Genomic DNA, 17,381 nt, shown 5'->3' with positions numbered 1-17,381 from the left:
TCCTGCTTCTTTACTTCTTATAGCTCTAGCATTAGTATAGTCTCTCCTCCTTCTAGATAAGATTTATGAAGATACTCATTGAATTACCCCCTACACCACTTCCTAACAGCATCCAAATCAGAGCAAAGCCCCACTTCCTTAAATCCTCCCCAAATCACAAAACATAAGGGAAAATCCTATAATAATTTCTTGCTAATATCTTCTTACTGATATGGCCCAGGGTTCCCATGATTTGTATTCTCTCTTGCTACAAAAAGTGATAAATCCAATCTGTATAATTTCAGGTGTGTTCCTGGCAATCACTGGTTGGAGGATAAACTAGTACTAAAGGGTTACAATGGGAGCCTTATAATTGATAAAACAAGTATGATTCTTCTGTCCAATCGAGTCATTAGTTTTTAAAATTGTGACGAAATACACATAACATAAAATTTACCATCTTATTTTTAAGTGTACAGTTCAGTGACACTGAATAATGTTTACATTATTGTACAACTACTACCACTATCTATCCATCTCCAGAATTTTTATGATCCTAAACTGAAACTCTGCATCAATTAAAATGTCATTCTTCACTCTCCCAACCCTTCATAATACTGTTCTATTTTCTGTCCTTATGAATTTGATTATTTTAGGTACTTTACATAAGTGGAATCATAGAATATTTGTCCTTTTATGTCTGGCTCATTTCATTTAGCACAATGTTTTCAGAGTTTATCCATGTTGTAGCAGGTATCGGAATTTCCTTCCTTTTTAAGGCTGAATAATATTCCATTGTATGATTATACCACATTATATTTATCCATTTTTCTGTCAATGGATATTTGGGTTTTTTCCACCTTTTTGCCATTGTGAATAATGCTCCTATGAGCACTGGTATAATTATGGTCATAGTTTTTTTTTTTTGCTGTACGGGGGCCTCTAACTGTTGTGGCCTCTCCCGCTGCGGAGCATAGGCTCCGGACGCGCAGCCCCAGCGGCCATGCCCACGGGCCCAGCTGCTCAGCGGCACGTGGGATCCTCCCAGACCGGGACATGAACCCGTGTCCCCTGCATTGGCAGGCGGACTCTCAACCACTGCGCCACCAGGGAAGCCCTTGTCATAATTTTTTTAGCAATGAGAAGTAGAATAGTTCCAGGATTTTTCTGATTCTACAAGTAAACCTAAAACATTCTCCTTCTTCCTTCCCTGGCTAACCTCCACCCACAGGAATCCCCATGCTCTGAGAAATCAAACAGTTTGCTAGTGATGACCTCTGGAAATCTGGAAGAGTACACCATGTTATTTCCAAGTGTGATCACTGACTTTACCAAGATAGCAATAGGATGGAAAGAATTAGAAAAGCCAGTATAGATAGGCAAAACAATTCTGAAACAATTTTTCTTTCAAAATATATTTTCAAAATTAAGTTATAAGTTGTTTGCTACATAGTGAAGTACGAAAAATCAAGCATGCTAAAGGAGGGCTTTTGACATTGAGGTGAGAGATACAGCCAAGTCATTTATTTATTCAGACATTAAGCTATCATTTGCCACTTTCTGCCTGAAACATAAACTCAGTGAGTTCAGGGACTTGTGCTCTATCTTCCCTCTCTAGGACAGAGCACATAATAGACACTCAATAAATACTTATGAAATAAGTAAATGAATGATTATAATGAGTCTTTATTATGTCTTAGGCACTGTGAGAGGCATGACTGGGTATCAAATATCACCATCACTGTCCACATAATGCTTTAAGGCTAACTAGGGAATTAGAAACACACTACAAGACAGCTATAAACAAACTGTAATGAGTGTTCAGAAAAAGGAAAAATTACTTCTGCTTATGAATAATGACAGAAGTTGCAAAGATGAATTAGAATGGAAAGTGTTTTTACAGGTGAAAGCATGAAAGTGTATTCCATGTGGAGTTAATAGCATGAGCAGAGGCGTGATGGTTGCAAGAAGCATAAGGATGAACTATAGTTTATAGTTTATAAAGCTTCCATTCTGTTCAATAAACTTTAAATTCTCACTTGACTTAAGCTTCATAGCACCTTCCGTTTTCCTACCCCTCAGGAGGGAATAATCATTCTTCATGCTTCAGTTAAGGAAATCAAAAAACACATAAACCTGAATTTGAATCCAGGCCTTCAGATTCCATAGCTTATGATTCCGACCACTAGATTGTATTTAGTGAGTATTAATTAGCTTATTTTGGACTTGTATATAAGATGTAGACGTAGAGGAAGAGAGAGGGGTACAACCAAAATCTCTGCAGGGTTAAAATGGTGGAGGGAAGTGGAAGTTGTCACTTTTTTCTACTTTGAATTTAAGTGTAAAAATCATTTTTATATGCTTAAAATACAATAATTCCATCTTATGATGGAATATCTGGGTAGAGGTTGCAGAGAATGATCAGAAAGCATTGATTATTAGTAGTTAGTTTTTACAAAGATTCTTTATTCCCCTTTTGTATGTGTTTTCTTTAAGTTTGACTCTATAAATACATATTTATGAACATCATGTTTTTTAATGATTTGGCCGAGTTGTTTTAAACAGAGCTCCTCTTTAAAAATATTATTCAGCTGAAATGTGTTCTAAAGTTTTCTGAGCTGTAAGAATCCTTGTTTTTCGGAACATAATTCAACATCAATTTAATATAAAAAATAAAAAGTATATAAAAAATAAAAGTATATATCTCCAACAATTGAGAAATATTATGAACTAATGAAAGAAAACACGTAGTAAAGAGCCATGTATTTCTGAGTGGAGGAGGATATGAAGTAAGGAAATGTTCCAAATAAATAGCATGTTTATAAACTGTGTATAGTTTCGTTTTGATAAACAGCTGAGGATTACATGAGTAAGTTTTAATAGGAGCAGGAAACCACTGCAATAAGTCATTCTCCTCTTTCCATTTATGCTTAAAAATTTTTTAAGGATAAGTTTTTTTAAGTTTTTCTCAACAGCACAATTAAAAATCATTAGTATTTTTTCATCTCTGTTGTAATGATAAAAATGTTGACCCATACCTTGAATTCTCTGAATAGAGTAAAACAACTAAATATTTTCATTCCTCCTCCTGCTATTGCCAGCAGCTATATGTTAAGAAATAATCATAAAGGAAACAGAAAGGTAGAATAATAGTGTGATGGTTAATTTTATGTGTCAACTTGGCTAGGCTATGATACCCAGTAGTTTTGTCAAACACTAGTCTAGATGTTGCTGTGAGGGTATTTGTGGATGTGATTAGCATATGTAATTATGTGACTTTGAATAAAGCAGATATTACTTTCTATAATGTGGGTGGGTCTCATCCAATCAGTTGAAGGTCTTAAGAGCAGAGGCTGAGGTTTCCCGAAGAAGAATTTTGTTTCAAGGCTGCAACACAGAAATCCTACCTGAGTTCCCAGCCTGCTGGCCTGCCTTTCAGATTTGCCTGCTCTCATGATTATATGAGCCAATTCCTTAAAATAAATCTCTCTATATGTCTATATTTATATCCATATTACTGTGTCTCTGGGAAACCCTGAGTAATACAGTGGGCAAACTAAAGCCCATAGAAATTATATGATTTTTCTAATATCATTTAGTAAATGGTGACCAAGCTATAATAGAAAGACGGGGAAACTGGGTCATAAATTGCCTTAAAATATTGATTATAATTCTGGGAAAGAAATTCATAAACTATCCACTTTCAGCACCGTCCTTTTTAGTGGCTCACATGCAGAGAAATGTAAAGTTTCATGAAAAACCACTACAGTAAAAAATCTGAAGTTCAAAGCAGATAAAACAGGGGAGGGATTGTTTGTTTGCTTTACCAAAAGATAAAGGGTACTATTCTTTAGAGAGGCATATTTCCTCAACATTTAAGGTGGTTTCATTTTTTAAAAATGCTTTGTAAACTTTCAGGGACACATAGGTTCAATACAATTGAATAGGGCATGTTTTTAAAGCGCATCTTACTAAAAAACAAAATCCCAAGATTCAATAATTATTTCATTCTCTTGAAAATGAATATTTTATAAAGATAGAAGTGACAAAGAGAGGGAAATACACATTTTTATCTTAATAAACATAGGTCTCACATTTTGTCTGATGCTTTGCTGATAACAAAGCTCTTTCATTACACTCTTTTCTGGAAGCTTCACCACAAATCTCTGAGTTACTCTCACCATTTTATGATGGAGACAACCAGGGCTGACAGAGACTAGAAGACTTGCCTAAATGACTCAGAGACAGAGCAGCCAGTTCCCAGATCTGAGCTCTCCTCATTGCCCTGCAATGATGCCCACAGAGCACCAGCATTAGCCAGAGGGTGGTGTTTGTAGGTCTCTTGACCAGCAATCCTATAGTGAGCTGAATTCTCACCCTAATCAAAAGGATATGTGGGGCTTCCCTGGTGGCGCGGTGGTCGGGAGTCCGCCTGCCGATGTAGTGGACACGGGTTCGTGCCCCGGTCCGGGAGGATCCCGCATGCCGCGGAGCGGATGGGCCCGTGAGCCATGGCCGCTGAGCCTGTGCGTCCGGAGCCTGTGCTCCGCAATGGGAGAGGCCACGGCAGTTAGAGGCCCGCGTACTACAAAAAAAAAAAAAAAAAAAAAAAAAAAAAAGGATATGTGAGTTCTACTGTGCTAACAGAAATATTAAGATTTACCTTGGGAAAAAAATCCCAGTACATCCTTTCTCATTCTTAAAGATAACCCTACCATGTTCTTTTGCAATTATGAATTGATTCTATGGGAGAACAGAAAATTTGATCACATGGATAAGGTATTCTCTCTCCTCTCTCCACCTTTCCCACAGTGCTCCCTATTTGGAGTGAATATTCTTTGAGTTCTGCATCCTTGTACAATAAGCAGGCTTTAGCTGTGGTTGTTTTTAAAAAATGCTATATGGTTTACTGAATTGAAAAAAATATCCCCACATTTTACAGCTCTCTCTCCTACCTTGGTTTTCATTTTCCCAACTTAACAGCATTTACTTTAGGAAAAGGATTTTACATCACTGGCGCAAAGAACAGAGGCACCTTTATTGCATCTACATTCACTGGGCTGCAAAGACCCCACACATTTTCAGTCCGTTGCTTATCATTCCTATTCAGGCCATCCCTGGACTCATCACATTTGTGAGATTTGATTTTTCTCCTCTTTCTCATCTGAGAGCAGGTGGACCAAGACAGTTCTTTGGAGGCTCGACAAGTGATTTCTCTTGAGAGAGGCACACCTCTCTAGTCTGCCAAGGAATGAAAATTCAGACAATCACATAGATCATTTTGAATGCTGCCAAATAAATTCCACCAAATGCTACTGGCAATAATTACAACATGTCACTGGGAAATGTGGTGATTTTCTTCTAGCGTCAGGCTTCAGCCTTGTCCTGAGTGCCACGAAAATGACACAGAGAGGACATAAACAGCTTTCTCCATAGATATAGCATACATTTCTCATAATCAGGGAAATGAAGGGGTTGATGTGCTTCTTTACCTTGAAATGTCTAGAACAGGGTGCCAGGGATTAAGTAGGAACCACCTGGAACTTACTGTTCTTTGCTGACAGCACACTTGTCAACTACTCCAAAAATTAGGCAAAGTGGTGAAGAAAGACCACCATTTTGTTATAAGCAGGGCTCTGGGCCCCGACTGAGGAAAGAAAATAACCTGTTGTAGCTTACAAAAAGAAAAGCTCTTCTGTAAGAATGGAAAGTCCTGAAAGCCAGTATGAGAGTCAGCTCCCCAGGAGGTGATAGCATCCCAAAGTCTACTAGGATTTTAGGGTCAGCCACAAGATTGTCTTTTATACAAGCAGGGCTAGGAAGTCTCATCAGAGGACCGAGCAAGGTCATGGGCAAAGCAGCTGTGTGACCCAAGTTAAAAAAAGAAAAAGGAAAAAAAAAATAGTAAGAAGCCAAGGAACGCTGCAGAAATGGCGAGAAAAGACAGAGACGCATAGGAGGGATAAGACAGGAGGAGGGAGTCGGGGAGGGCGGGGAGAGAGGAGAAAGCTGAGCGCGGACGTCAGGAACAAAAGCTCCAGCGGAGTCTGGCGGAGGCACTAAGGGAGCATGGGGTGTTTTGAATAATTATTAAAATTAGCATGTGTCTGCGCCATCCTGTGGGTGTGGCGCGCAGCGGAGTGTAAACTCTAGCGGGGCTGGAGCAAACATTCGATTAGCGGCAGCAGCCTGCCAGCCTGCCCGAGGAGCGTGAGGACCAGCGCGCGGCACAGCGACCGCACGATGGCCTCGTCTCAAGGGAAGAACGAGCTGAAATTCGCCGACTGGATGGCCACTCTGCCCGAGAGCATCCACAGCATCCCCCTCACCAATTTAGCCATCCCAGGTAGGCGCGCTGAGGCTGCCGACGGGGCGCTCGGCGTCCGCTCCACCTGCCCCGCCCTGCTTTATCTGCCACGAAGTGGTAACTTGCCACGATGCCCGCGGGAGGGAAACTCGTCTCCAGGGGTGGGTCTCGGCCAGGAGAGTGCGTGCCTGGGAGCCTCCGGGCTCCTGGCGTTTTCCAAACGTCTGGGGACCGCGGCGCGGGGAGTCAAGGTGACTGATTTCCCATGGGTTTTTGAAGCAGGTTGTGTGAGAAGGCTGGGGCAGGGGAAAGGCTTGGCTCCAGGACGGCCCCTCGTGGCCCCCTGCCACGTTTTCCCCGAAGACTTGGGGCTGGGGTCGATTTCTGGGGCTGTGGGGTGATAGTGACCGGCGAGAGCGAGCTGCTGTCCTAAGGGCTCGGCTCCGGCCCGTGGACCTCCCACTCCATCCCTGTCACGGAATCAAGCGGATCTGGTGGATTTCTCTGTTAGAACCTTACCCGAGTCATTAATATTCGTCCCTAGTCTCCTTTAAAGAGATAAAGCGCTTCCCGAAGAGTGATGAAAGTTCAGGGACCCGCGGCGGCGGCGTGATCGCTGCCCTTGACCGGGAGCTGAAGGGGGAGAGGAGAGGAGGCAGCAGTTTCCTGATCTGCGTGGACCTAGAGGGCCTGGCCGGGTGGCCGCCGTCTGGATTTTGGTCCAAGGGCTGTTAGCAGCCTACAGCGCGCGGGTCAGGAAAGCAAACCCTCGTGGACCGTGCATTTGTTGTTCGGGACAGAAGCTGGGCAGGGGAACCTGCGTGAGCTGCGGTGGAGGGGTGGGATTAATAGGCAAATCTTAGGGAAAAGATGATTGCGGTGGTGTCCGGACAGGCTAGCAGGACAGAAGCCTGGGCAAAGCGAGGAAGAGACTGGAGGCATCCAGAGGCTTCAGCATAGCGCGCACGACTGGGACCAGAGGACGAGGCAGGTTATTGGGACGGGAGCGCAGCAGACCCTAGTTCGGATGTGCAGGAGGGAGGGTCGTTTCAGGACGGTGTACCACTGTGACAGCCATACTTCGTTGACTTTTCGCTTGGGCTGAGGGTGCAGATGCCTGACCCTTCCAGGACTCAGCTTAGAGGGCAAAATACCCTGCCCCAGGCTGTGCCGTGTTATCAAGTTCAACCTTCTGGTCTGCCTTCTCTAGATCTGCCCTATCCGGCGCCCCCTCTCAGCCAGTGGGGGAAATCATACTTAAAAAAAAAAAAAAGAGGAAAAGATGGGTTTTCTTGAAAATCCCAAGAGTCTTTAACCAGTAGCCCTGGAATTGATCAGTAACTCAAATCAATGGTCGTTCATCAAGTGGATGTTTGGCAGTTATGATAGGCACAGGCTACACTCTGAGAGCCAACCCTGGAAGGGAAGGGTTCTTCTACTTTTGTCCTTCTTCAAGAGGTAGCTTCCCAAGAGCCCAGGTGTCTCCAAGGAAAAGAACAAGACAGCTTCTCCACTCTGCACTTACCCTGCTCCCTGGGTGAGCCTGGGGATCGCTCTTTTGAAGGAGACCATAGAAAGCACAGAACTTTGTTGGCAAAATTCCACTCTCACTTCCACAGGCATTCCTATCCTCTTTTCTTCCTTCCTTTTTATTTTTTGGTTTTTAGAAGGTTACTTTTACATGGTCTCACCTGAGAATTTATGTTCACATAAAAGGTAAGAAGGGCAAGGACCCTGTTGCCAGCCTCCTGATAGGTGACTCTCCAGAGACACAGGGAGGTTAAAAGCGCAAGTTCACATTGCAAGTTCTGAGGGATGGTGTGATACCATGTCTGAATCTAACTTACTTTTTTATAATACTTCACTTTTCAAAGCCCTAGCATGTAACCCAGATCACATAATCCTTCCCCACACCTTGTGAAGCAGTCGATGCTGATAAGTATTAACTCCATTTCACAGATGTGAAAATTGCACCTCAGTGAAGGGAAATGACCTACGATCAGTTCAGTGATATAACCCTTAAAATGGTCCTTAGGAAAAAATCTCCTAGGAATTTTGGAGGGAAATCTTTGGGGTTTGTATCTGGATGATTCAGCAACAACAAGTACTAATCAGGGTGAGAGGACAAGGGAATAGGCATTAGCAGGAACAGGATGAATTTTCTTTCCACAGGACAAAGTGAAAACCTGAGGTCAGAGGCTTTAATATTCTGATAGTCCTACAGCAGAGACATACTGATGATGGCATTGGATGCAGTGGGAATTTCCACTAGTTTCCCGACTCCTCTTAGCTGTATACTCAAAGTGGATCCCCTGCAAAGCCTTCCATTCTCACCCTCAATACTTCTGAGAAAAAATAAACCCCTATTTCACTAATCTACACGCCTGAATTTCTCCATGATTCTGTAATGTACATTTGGCAGATCCGCACATATAAATCCAGGTTTAAAAATGGGCTTGATACCTTTCCGCATCACTCAACTTGTGAGAATTTTTGGAGGAAAAAAGACGTTCAAACTTCGATAGTCAGGGAAGACTAATTGGAGACTATTAAACACTAATGGAATAATTGCCTTAAAATCATGCTAATAGCTTCCTGGCTGCTGCTTGTTTACTTGGCCAGTTGCTACAGCTTGAATTAAGTAATTATCTCCACCATTTAAAACCACTCCTGATGTACCACACAAGTGTTTTTCTGTAGAAGGGAACGGCTGCTCGGTCATCCTCAAAGCTTCAGGTTTTCCTAGGTGGAGCAACTGGAGAGTGAAGAGCTGTCTAATTATGAAGCCATCCACCTGGGGCAGCTGATCTGGATCACCCAGAGCTAGTGCAAAGAACAATCTGCAGGTGTGTGATATTCCCCACCAGGTGTGCAGTTCTGGCATCTTTAAATGTTTCTCAAGTGTCTGCATCTTGATTGCTTTCATAACCAAATTTCTCAGCGGCTGTTTTGCATTGAAATGGCCTCATGATTCGGTATTGACTGGCCTAAGGAATTAAATTAGTAATCGGTATTAGTAGTTTTACTTTCACTTTATTTTTCAAAGGAATGGTAGTGTCGTAACACACTGACAGTTACTCGGATTTCGGTCTCATTTGTCTTTTCTTCCTATCTCTGATGACACCAAGCTAAGTTTTCATTCATACATGTTTGCTTAACAATATCCTGGCATTTTGGTTTATGAATAATGTGTCCTGTCACCACAAACAGTTGAGAGAGGATAAACAGGGATGGAAGCAGGGAGACAAAGTATCAAATTCAGGTGAGGTCTGATGAATTTCTGGCATCTTTGAAGCCGAGTTCTAACACTATAATCGTAGTGCTGCCAGAAGCATTGTAAAAAGATCCGTCATGGGAGCAAGCAAGCTATTGCTTGTAATTTGTTGGTGATCTGGATCTATGACAGGGAGTCATTCTGTCCAAAATCTAAAAGATCAGGAAGGGTTTCTACTCCATGGGAGGGTTCCGTTATGCATTTTCTGATATGGGATGAAAGTCTTCTTCACATAATACAGTAAATTGACCATGTAATAATGAAAGATTGGCTAAAATGTTGTGGGACTAGAATCTCAGAAAGAGTGTATGTTTCCTTGGTGTCAGAGTTGATTACTGAGTTGACCACCAGTTGGCCTTCGAGCTGGACCCGGGCAGAGTTTGCTTCCCCCATCCCCTGTCTTTGGAATGTACTTTCTGCCCACTGTTTACACAGTGGGAACCATTTTCAAGGATGCAGCCTTGAGAGAGCAATGTGTTACTGAGACCATCTGGACAGTGTAAGTGGCTGAACCTCTTTAAGGCCTCTATATAAACTTTTAAGATTCTGGCGGGTAGGTGCGGAGATCCGGTCATCTTGCAGCTGCCTTAAAACAAGCTTCTTAGGTAAGTTCCCTGCTTATTAAACTTGCCACCTACCAATCTGGAAGTGATATGCCTTTCTTTGGTCTCTCCCTTGCCAGTTTTCAAATCAAAACTTGAACAGGAATTGTTACTTGTACTTTAGATAAGGAACACAGAAATGCTTTAGAAATTGATCACTGTTCTTGTAGATTCTGTACACTCTTCCAGAAAATGCTAACACCAATGAAAAAGAACCGTCTTACTTAGGGAAACTAGATGTTTATATAGCTCCAGTTTCTGTGTTCTTGTGTTGGCTTTTATTAGTTTTAAATGTCTTCCCTCACAGTGATCTCTTCTTGTTGTTCCTGGAGCCAACTGTCTTCCTTTTCCTTATAATTTACTATTTCTATTTTGATTGGGATGAGACAATCTACAGAGCAAATCTGGGACTGGGTCTAATTGTACAAGTTTCCTTTAAAACACAGGGCATTTTCTTTCATCATTTTAGTTCTGATAGTGATATGGAAGTTAATTTTTCAAAGCAATCAAAAAACAACAAAATTGTTTAGAATGACTATCTTTCTTGTGTTGCCTTTCCAATTCCCAGTTTTGGTTTTGGTTTTGCTAAAAAGAAAAAAAATTGAATATCTGGAACATAATTTATCGTACTGGGGCTCGCTCTTGATGAACTGAACTGAATCACCAACTATTACTAATCAATATAAAATGATACTTCCGTCATTTTACAATTTACAAAGTGTTTTCTCATGAACACACATGCTTTTCACATGTTCTATCAATAGTCTCCTAAGGCCTTGCTACTCAACGTTGATCCAGGGACCAGCGGCATGAGCATACATGGGTGCTTGATAGAAATGCAGCGTCTTGGACCCCAGCCCTCAGGCCGATTTAATCACAATCTGCAGTTTAACAAGGTCCCCAGGTGATTTATATACCCATTTAGTTTGAGAAACACTGCTTAGGGTATCTCTAAGAGGAACCTTTATGTAAGTGGCAGAACCAAATTTAAATATACATCTTTGACTAAGTTCTTTCTAATGGACAATGCAGTCTATCTGTGAGTGTTAAAATTTACAATCAGGCTTAGAGCCAGAGCCCCCATATCTGACTCAAGGCTAATGGCCCAGGTTGGAAACATTTCTGATAACTGACATTACAGTTCAATAAAATCACAATAAAAGTGATTTAATTGCTACCTAAGTGTGCAAATTAGGTCACTGTGATAAATGTAAAATCTTCCCCCTCATTTCCTTAAAGTCCTGATGCTCATTGATACCAGCCGTCAATAGCACTTAAAATCAGACCATCTGGTGATGCTACTGGTCACTAATGACAATTTAGGAGACACTCCATATTGGTTCTTGTCCATTTAATCCCACTTTTTTGTGCGTGTTACAGGACCAGCTATTTTTGTTATATTTATAGGTCACAGATTTGTTCACCTTATCTATAAACTAAAACTTTTCAATATTGCTCTGAAGTAATAGTGGCATCATAAATGCAAACTGTAGTAATAATCAGCATCAGAAAGATCTCAGACACAAAAGTCAACAGTAACTTGAGTTTTGATGGAAAGAAGATCAATCTTCGTATTTGCAAACCATACCTCATTTATTTTAATCATGGTTTATATGGAATAGAAACATGCATAAATGTGGTTAAAACTCACTTGCTTGAATTTTAGTTATTTTAGCATAATCAGTGTGCTAAAAGAGTTAAAATTTTAAAAAGAACCTTCAAGTTGTTAAAATAGATACGTTTATATGTTAAGGCTCACACACTTTACTCATATGAAGATTTCTCATATCATTACTTAGTTTCTTGTATCCTATTTAATTCCAACCCTACCTAATGAAAATAGAAAGAATAAGTTACAAAGAAGAGGAGTAAAACTGTTGAGTGACATACATCAGCAATAAAAATAGGAAATATTTATGAGGAAAGACTAATAAATGAGGATACAGGGACACAAAATGTAATGTTCCCTAAACTCTATCAGCCCCAAAGTAAAATCGGAGTCATGTTCATTGTCAGTTTTGACCGCTCTCAAGTACCTCCTTCATGGACTTCCAAATAGTTCTAGAGGGCTTCCCTGATGGCGCAGTGGTTAAGAATCAGCCTGCCAATGCAGGGGATACGGGTTTGAACCCTGGTCCGGGAAGATCCCACATGCCGCGGAGCAACTAAGCCCGTGGGCCACAAATACTGAGCCTGCTCTTTAGAACGACTAATAAGCCCGCACACCACAACGACTGAAGCCCTTGTGCCTAGAGCCTGTGCTCCACAGCAAGAAAAGCCACTGCAATGAGAAACCCACGCACCGCAATAAAGAGTAGACCCGCTCACCGCAACTAGAGAAAGCCAGTGAGCAGCAATGAAGACGCAACGCGGCCATAAATAAATATATAAATAAAATAATTTAAAAAACCCAAATAGTTCTAGAAATCTCTGGAAAAATTCTTAAATATGTTTTATAAACCGATTTTGTGGGCTAACACATGTAGTATCAGCGATTTTCCTTCTTTCCTGTTTTGGGGAAACCTATGGGGAGTTGTCATGTTTGCTGCTTTGACATGTAGAGGAACTGTACTTCCATAGTTTTATACCCAAAACACCACTGCTGCTGGCAGACCCACCAGGGCTTGTGCTAAGTCTGCAGAGGCCCAACACTGAGGATGTTAATGAGTAACAAGGACCTTGGATTCCGCTATGGTCAAAGGCTCTCAGAACTGGGTTTCCCCCATTGTGGAAGGTGCTGATGCCAATTCTACTGCTTACGCTGTCACTGCTGAAGCCATAAGTGCCAACACTGCCAGATCCTTTCAATCCTTTTGCTTTTTGTGTGGATGCCAACAAAAGAGCTCTTTGAATTTATGTTGATTCTTTTGGTGTTGCCACCTTGCCCTAGGACTCAGGTATGAGTTTATGAGGGCCGGGCAGAGGACAATAGGTTTTATTCTGTACTCTGCATCATTCTCAATGTTCATTCACTCTCTGCATGCACATGTGCATGTGCAAGTGTATGTGTGCATGCCCATAGGTGTATCAACTTTCTCTTAAGATAACTTCTTTTCCAAGAAGCTTCTTGATATTTCCTATAAGTAGACCTCTGGTGCTACCTAATTAATCATTCCTCCAGACAGGTCCAGAGTAGGAACAGAAACTGGGGTCCATACTGTTCCCAGTGAACAGCCTGGGACAATGTAAATAGAGCCAAATAATCTGATAGACCTAAGGTAGTTATTAACACCTTCATTGCTTTAAAGCACATTAATAGAGTAATTGATGTGTTCTGAGCCTTCAAGAGAAGGTTAAATCTCATACACACATATGCACACATTTTAACTATCATTGGTTAAAGGGGTCAGCTCTGTTAATCTGGAAATTTTACCTATTACCACCAATGAGGTTTATCCATAACCATTACCCATGGGCACTCAAGGAACTTCTAGGTACAATCATGGAGTTTGTTATCCTGAAGAAGCTTATAGATTCTCTTAGTTCTCTTTCTCTGTGTAGGGTTAGGATCAGTCTCAGAAGTTTGGGGACCAGAAAATTATAAAAATCATATATTCTAGAAGGCAGGGGAAAGTGAGAGAGAAAATTACCATGGTTCAAATGAAATTCGGCAACCAGAATCTTTCTACAGCACCATATGCTTTTATTATGCTCTATTAAGAGAGGAAGATGGGTCAGAAGGAGACAGTTAAACATGCTTGAGAAGCTGCCAGGATTAGTCACCTCCGGAGATCAGGTACTGAAATGGATGGTCCATTGATTTGTTAGATGTGCTCTTGTTATGTTCCTATATTTCATTATAGATCCTGGGAATGGACAACTCTTACACCACTCTATCTTAAATGTCAGCTAATATTACGTTTCACATAGAAGAATTCTTCTTGTGAATTAATTTTTATGAAGCAGCCAAGTTTATCCTTGGTCAACATTATAAATGATGGTTGTGTTCCTTGATTCACTTGGAGAATTTTTCTTCATGAAGGTAAGTGGACTCTGATGAATGAATGACAATCTTAGTTGCCTTGTAGGCTTCCCTGGAGGTCCCCTCTCTCTTGTTGGCTGGTGAAGAGGAAGATGTACTTGAAGGGGTCTTCATGGGCAAATGGGAACCTATTTCAATACACAACTCTGACTATACTCCTCTGTTGCCATGTGGAGGAGGAGGAAGATGAGAAGAAGGAGGAACAGGGCTGTCTCAGCACAGAATTAGCCCTAAACACACTCCTGCCATGACCTGCTCTGGGCTTTTCTCAGGAAAAAAAAATTGGTCAAGGAGATATAAAGGTATCACCTTGAAAGTTGCTAGAAAGGAAGGCTGCAGAACTGTCACCCCTCATGTCCTCATTTCTCTTTGCATCAGTTCAAATTCCTTGGGTCTAGCATTAGAGTTTCACTCTTGAAAATGTCCTTAATTCTCATCTTACTCTGTCTTGTTCTGCTTACTTGGAAGAAACTCCAACTCAGTTAAACTCATTTTTCTACATTTTCCAATCCCAGAAAACTTCAGTGGCTAAATATTTTTGAAGAAAGAGTACACAGCCTGGATGGCTCCACTAACTAGACATTTTTGACCATGAATCTTACTGCACATCCTTAGTAATCTTACTGCATATCCCTAGTAATCTGACTGCATATCCCTAGTAAGTTCATTTTCCTATTCTCTGAGATAATAACTTCATACTCTTCTTGCTTCTCAAATCAATATATCCCTCCCACCTCACTCTAAACTTATGACCTCACCTCTTATTTTACAGGAAAAAATAGATGCAAACAGATAAGAACTTTCTCAGTTTCCCACAATTAACCCATCACCCCCCTGCATCTATTTCTGCATATTCTGTATTTTCTTTAGGTAAGAAGAAGTCATGACCTGATCCTACCTAAGTCTAGCTTCTCTACTCATGGTCTGGATCTCATTCACTCAAATCTCCTACGTTTGATCTCAAATTTATCCCCTCTCTTTCCTGCCACTACGGGATCATTTCAGTCGCTACACAAACATATATTACTATCAATATTACCTCTCCTAAAGAAATAAAAATTCCCCTTGACTCCACACCTGTGTCTCTATCCACTGCACTATTTCTCTGATATTTGTAAAAATATCCCCTCTGTCTTCAGGTTATTTCCTTTCCTCTGCCTACTGCATACTAATCTCATTATTTCCCTACCACTGCACTAAAATTGTTCTTATCTGGGTTGCCAATGATTTTTTTTTTTTGCTAAAATTAATGGATAATTCTCTATCATCTTATTTGACTTTTCAGCATCGTTTGATGTGACTGACCACACTCCTCTTCTTGAAACATGTTCTTCCTTTGGTTTCTTAAGACACTTTGTGTGTGTGTGGTTAAAAAACACATGACATAAGATTTACCCTGTTAATTGTTTTTTAAGTGTTCAGTATTCTTAATTATAAGCACAAAGGTGTATAGAAGATCCCTATAACTTTTTAATCTTGAATGACTGAAACTTTATACCCATTAAATAACAACTCATCATTTTCCCTTCCCACTAGGCCCTGCAACCACCATTCTACTTTCTACTTTGATGAAGTAGATACCTACTTCATGTAAGTAGAATAATGTAGTATTTGTTCTTTTGTGACTGGATTATTTCACTTAGCATAACGTACTCAAGTTTCATTCATGTTGTAGCATATGTCAGGATTTCCTTCCTTCTTCACAGCTGAGTAATATTCCATTGCATGTATATACCAATTTCGTTTATATATTCATCTGTCAGTGGACATTTAGGTTGTTTCTCTATCTTGACTATTGGGAATAATGGTGCAATGAACATGAGAGGGCTAATATCTCTTTAATAGCCTTTTTCAATTATTTTGATTAAATACCTAGAAGTGGGATTGCTGGGTCATATAGTAGTTATATTTTTAACTTTTTGAGGAAATGCCATATTGTTTTCTGTAACAGCTGCGTCATTTTACATTCCTACCAACAGTGAACAAGGGTTCCAATTTCTCCATATCTTCACCAACATTTGTTATTTCTGGGTTTTTTTGATAATTACTATCCTAACAGGTGTGGGTTGATACCTCATTGTGGTTTTGATTTTAATTTCCCTGATGATTAGTGATGCTGAACTTCCTTTCATGTACCTGTTGGCCATTTGTATGTCTTTTTAGGAGAAATGCCTATTTAAGTCTTTTGACATTTTTTAGTCAGGTTATTTGGTATTTGGTTGTAGGAGTTGATATATTTTGGAAATTAATTCCTTACAGATATATGATTTGTAAATGTTTTCTCCCATTTCATAGGTTGCATTTTCACTCTGTTGATTGCTTCCTTTGCTATCCAGAAGTTCTTTAGTTTCATATAGCTCCACTTGTCTATTTTTTCTTTTGTTGTCTGTGCTTTTCATGTCGTAACCAAGAAATCATTGCCAAGGTCAATGTCCAGAAGATTTCTCCTCATGTTTTCTTCTAGAACTTTTACAATTTTAGGTCTTACATTTAGATCTTTACTTCATTCTGAGCTTATTTGTGTATGATGTATGGTCCAGTTTCATTCTTCTGCATGTAGACATCCATTTTCCCAACACATTTGTTGAAGAGACTAAACATTCATCGTTGTGTATTCTTGACACCCTTGTCGAAGATCAGGTGACTGTATATGTGTGGGTTTATTTCTGTGTTCTACATTTTGTTCTGTTGGTCTATACGTTTGTCTTTGTGCTAGTACCATACTGCTTTGATTGCTTTAACTTTGTAATATGTTTTGAAACACAAAGGCTTGTGCCTCCAGCTTTGTTCTTCTGTCTTAAGATTGTTTTGTTTATTTGGAGTCCTTTGTGGTTCCATATGAATTTTAGCATTGTTTTTTCTATTTCTGTAAAAAAAATGCCATTGAGATTTTGACAGGGATTGCTTTGAATCTGATTACTTTAGGTAGTTTGGGTGTTTTAACAACACTGTCTTCCATCCACAAACAGGGGATGTGTTCCCTTTTATTTGAGCCTTCTTTAATTTTTCACAAATGTTTTTCAGTTTTCTGAGTACAAGTCTTTTACATCCTTGGTTAAGTTTTGTTTGTTTGTTTGTTTGTTTGTTTTTGTCCATGCCATGCGGCATGTGGGATCTTAGTTTCCCAACCAGAGATCAAACCCGTGTCCCCTGCTGTGGAATCTTAACCATTGGACCACCAGGGAAGTCCCCCTTGGTCAAGTTTATTCTTAAATATTTTTTTCTTTTTGATGCTGT

At 40.4% G+C, this 17,381-nt stretch overlaps 1 protein-coding gene across 1 annotated transcript in view; it reads left to right on the top strand.

The window, feature by feature from the left end:
* The first annotated feature begins 6,026 nt into the window (after positions 1-6,026).
* Positions 6,027-17,381, top strand: part of PLCXD3 (phosphatidylinositol specific phospholipase C X domain containing 3) — a 190,528-nt gene continuing 179,173 nt past the window's right edge. The window contains exon 1 of the mRNA XM_060295737.1: positions 6,027-6,325. Within this exon, the coding sequence (XP_060151720.1) occupies positions 6,223-6,325 (103 nt within the window). The 5' untranslated portion in view covers positions 6,027-6,222. The remainder of the gene's footprint in view (positions 6,326-17,381) is intronic.

Source organism: Globicephala melas, chromosome 3, assembly GCF_963455315.2.
Source record: "Globicephala melas chromosome 3, mGloMel1.2, whole genome shotgun sequence".
NCBI lineage: Eukaryota > Metazoa > Chordata > Mammalia > Artiodactyla > Delphinidae > Globicephala > Globicephala melas.
The sequence above is the reverse complement of the archived record's forward strand: the minus strand, read 5'-3'. Positions and strand labels throughout refer to the sequence as shown.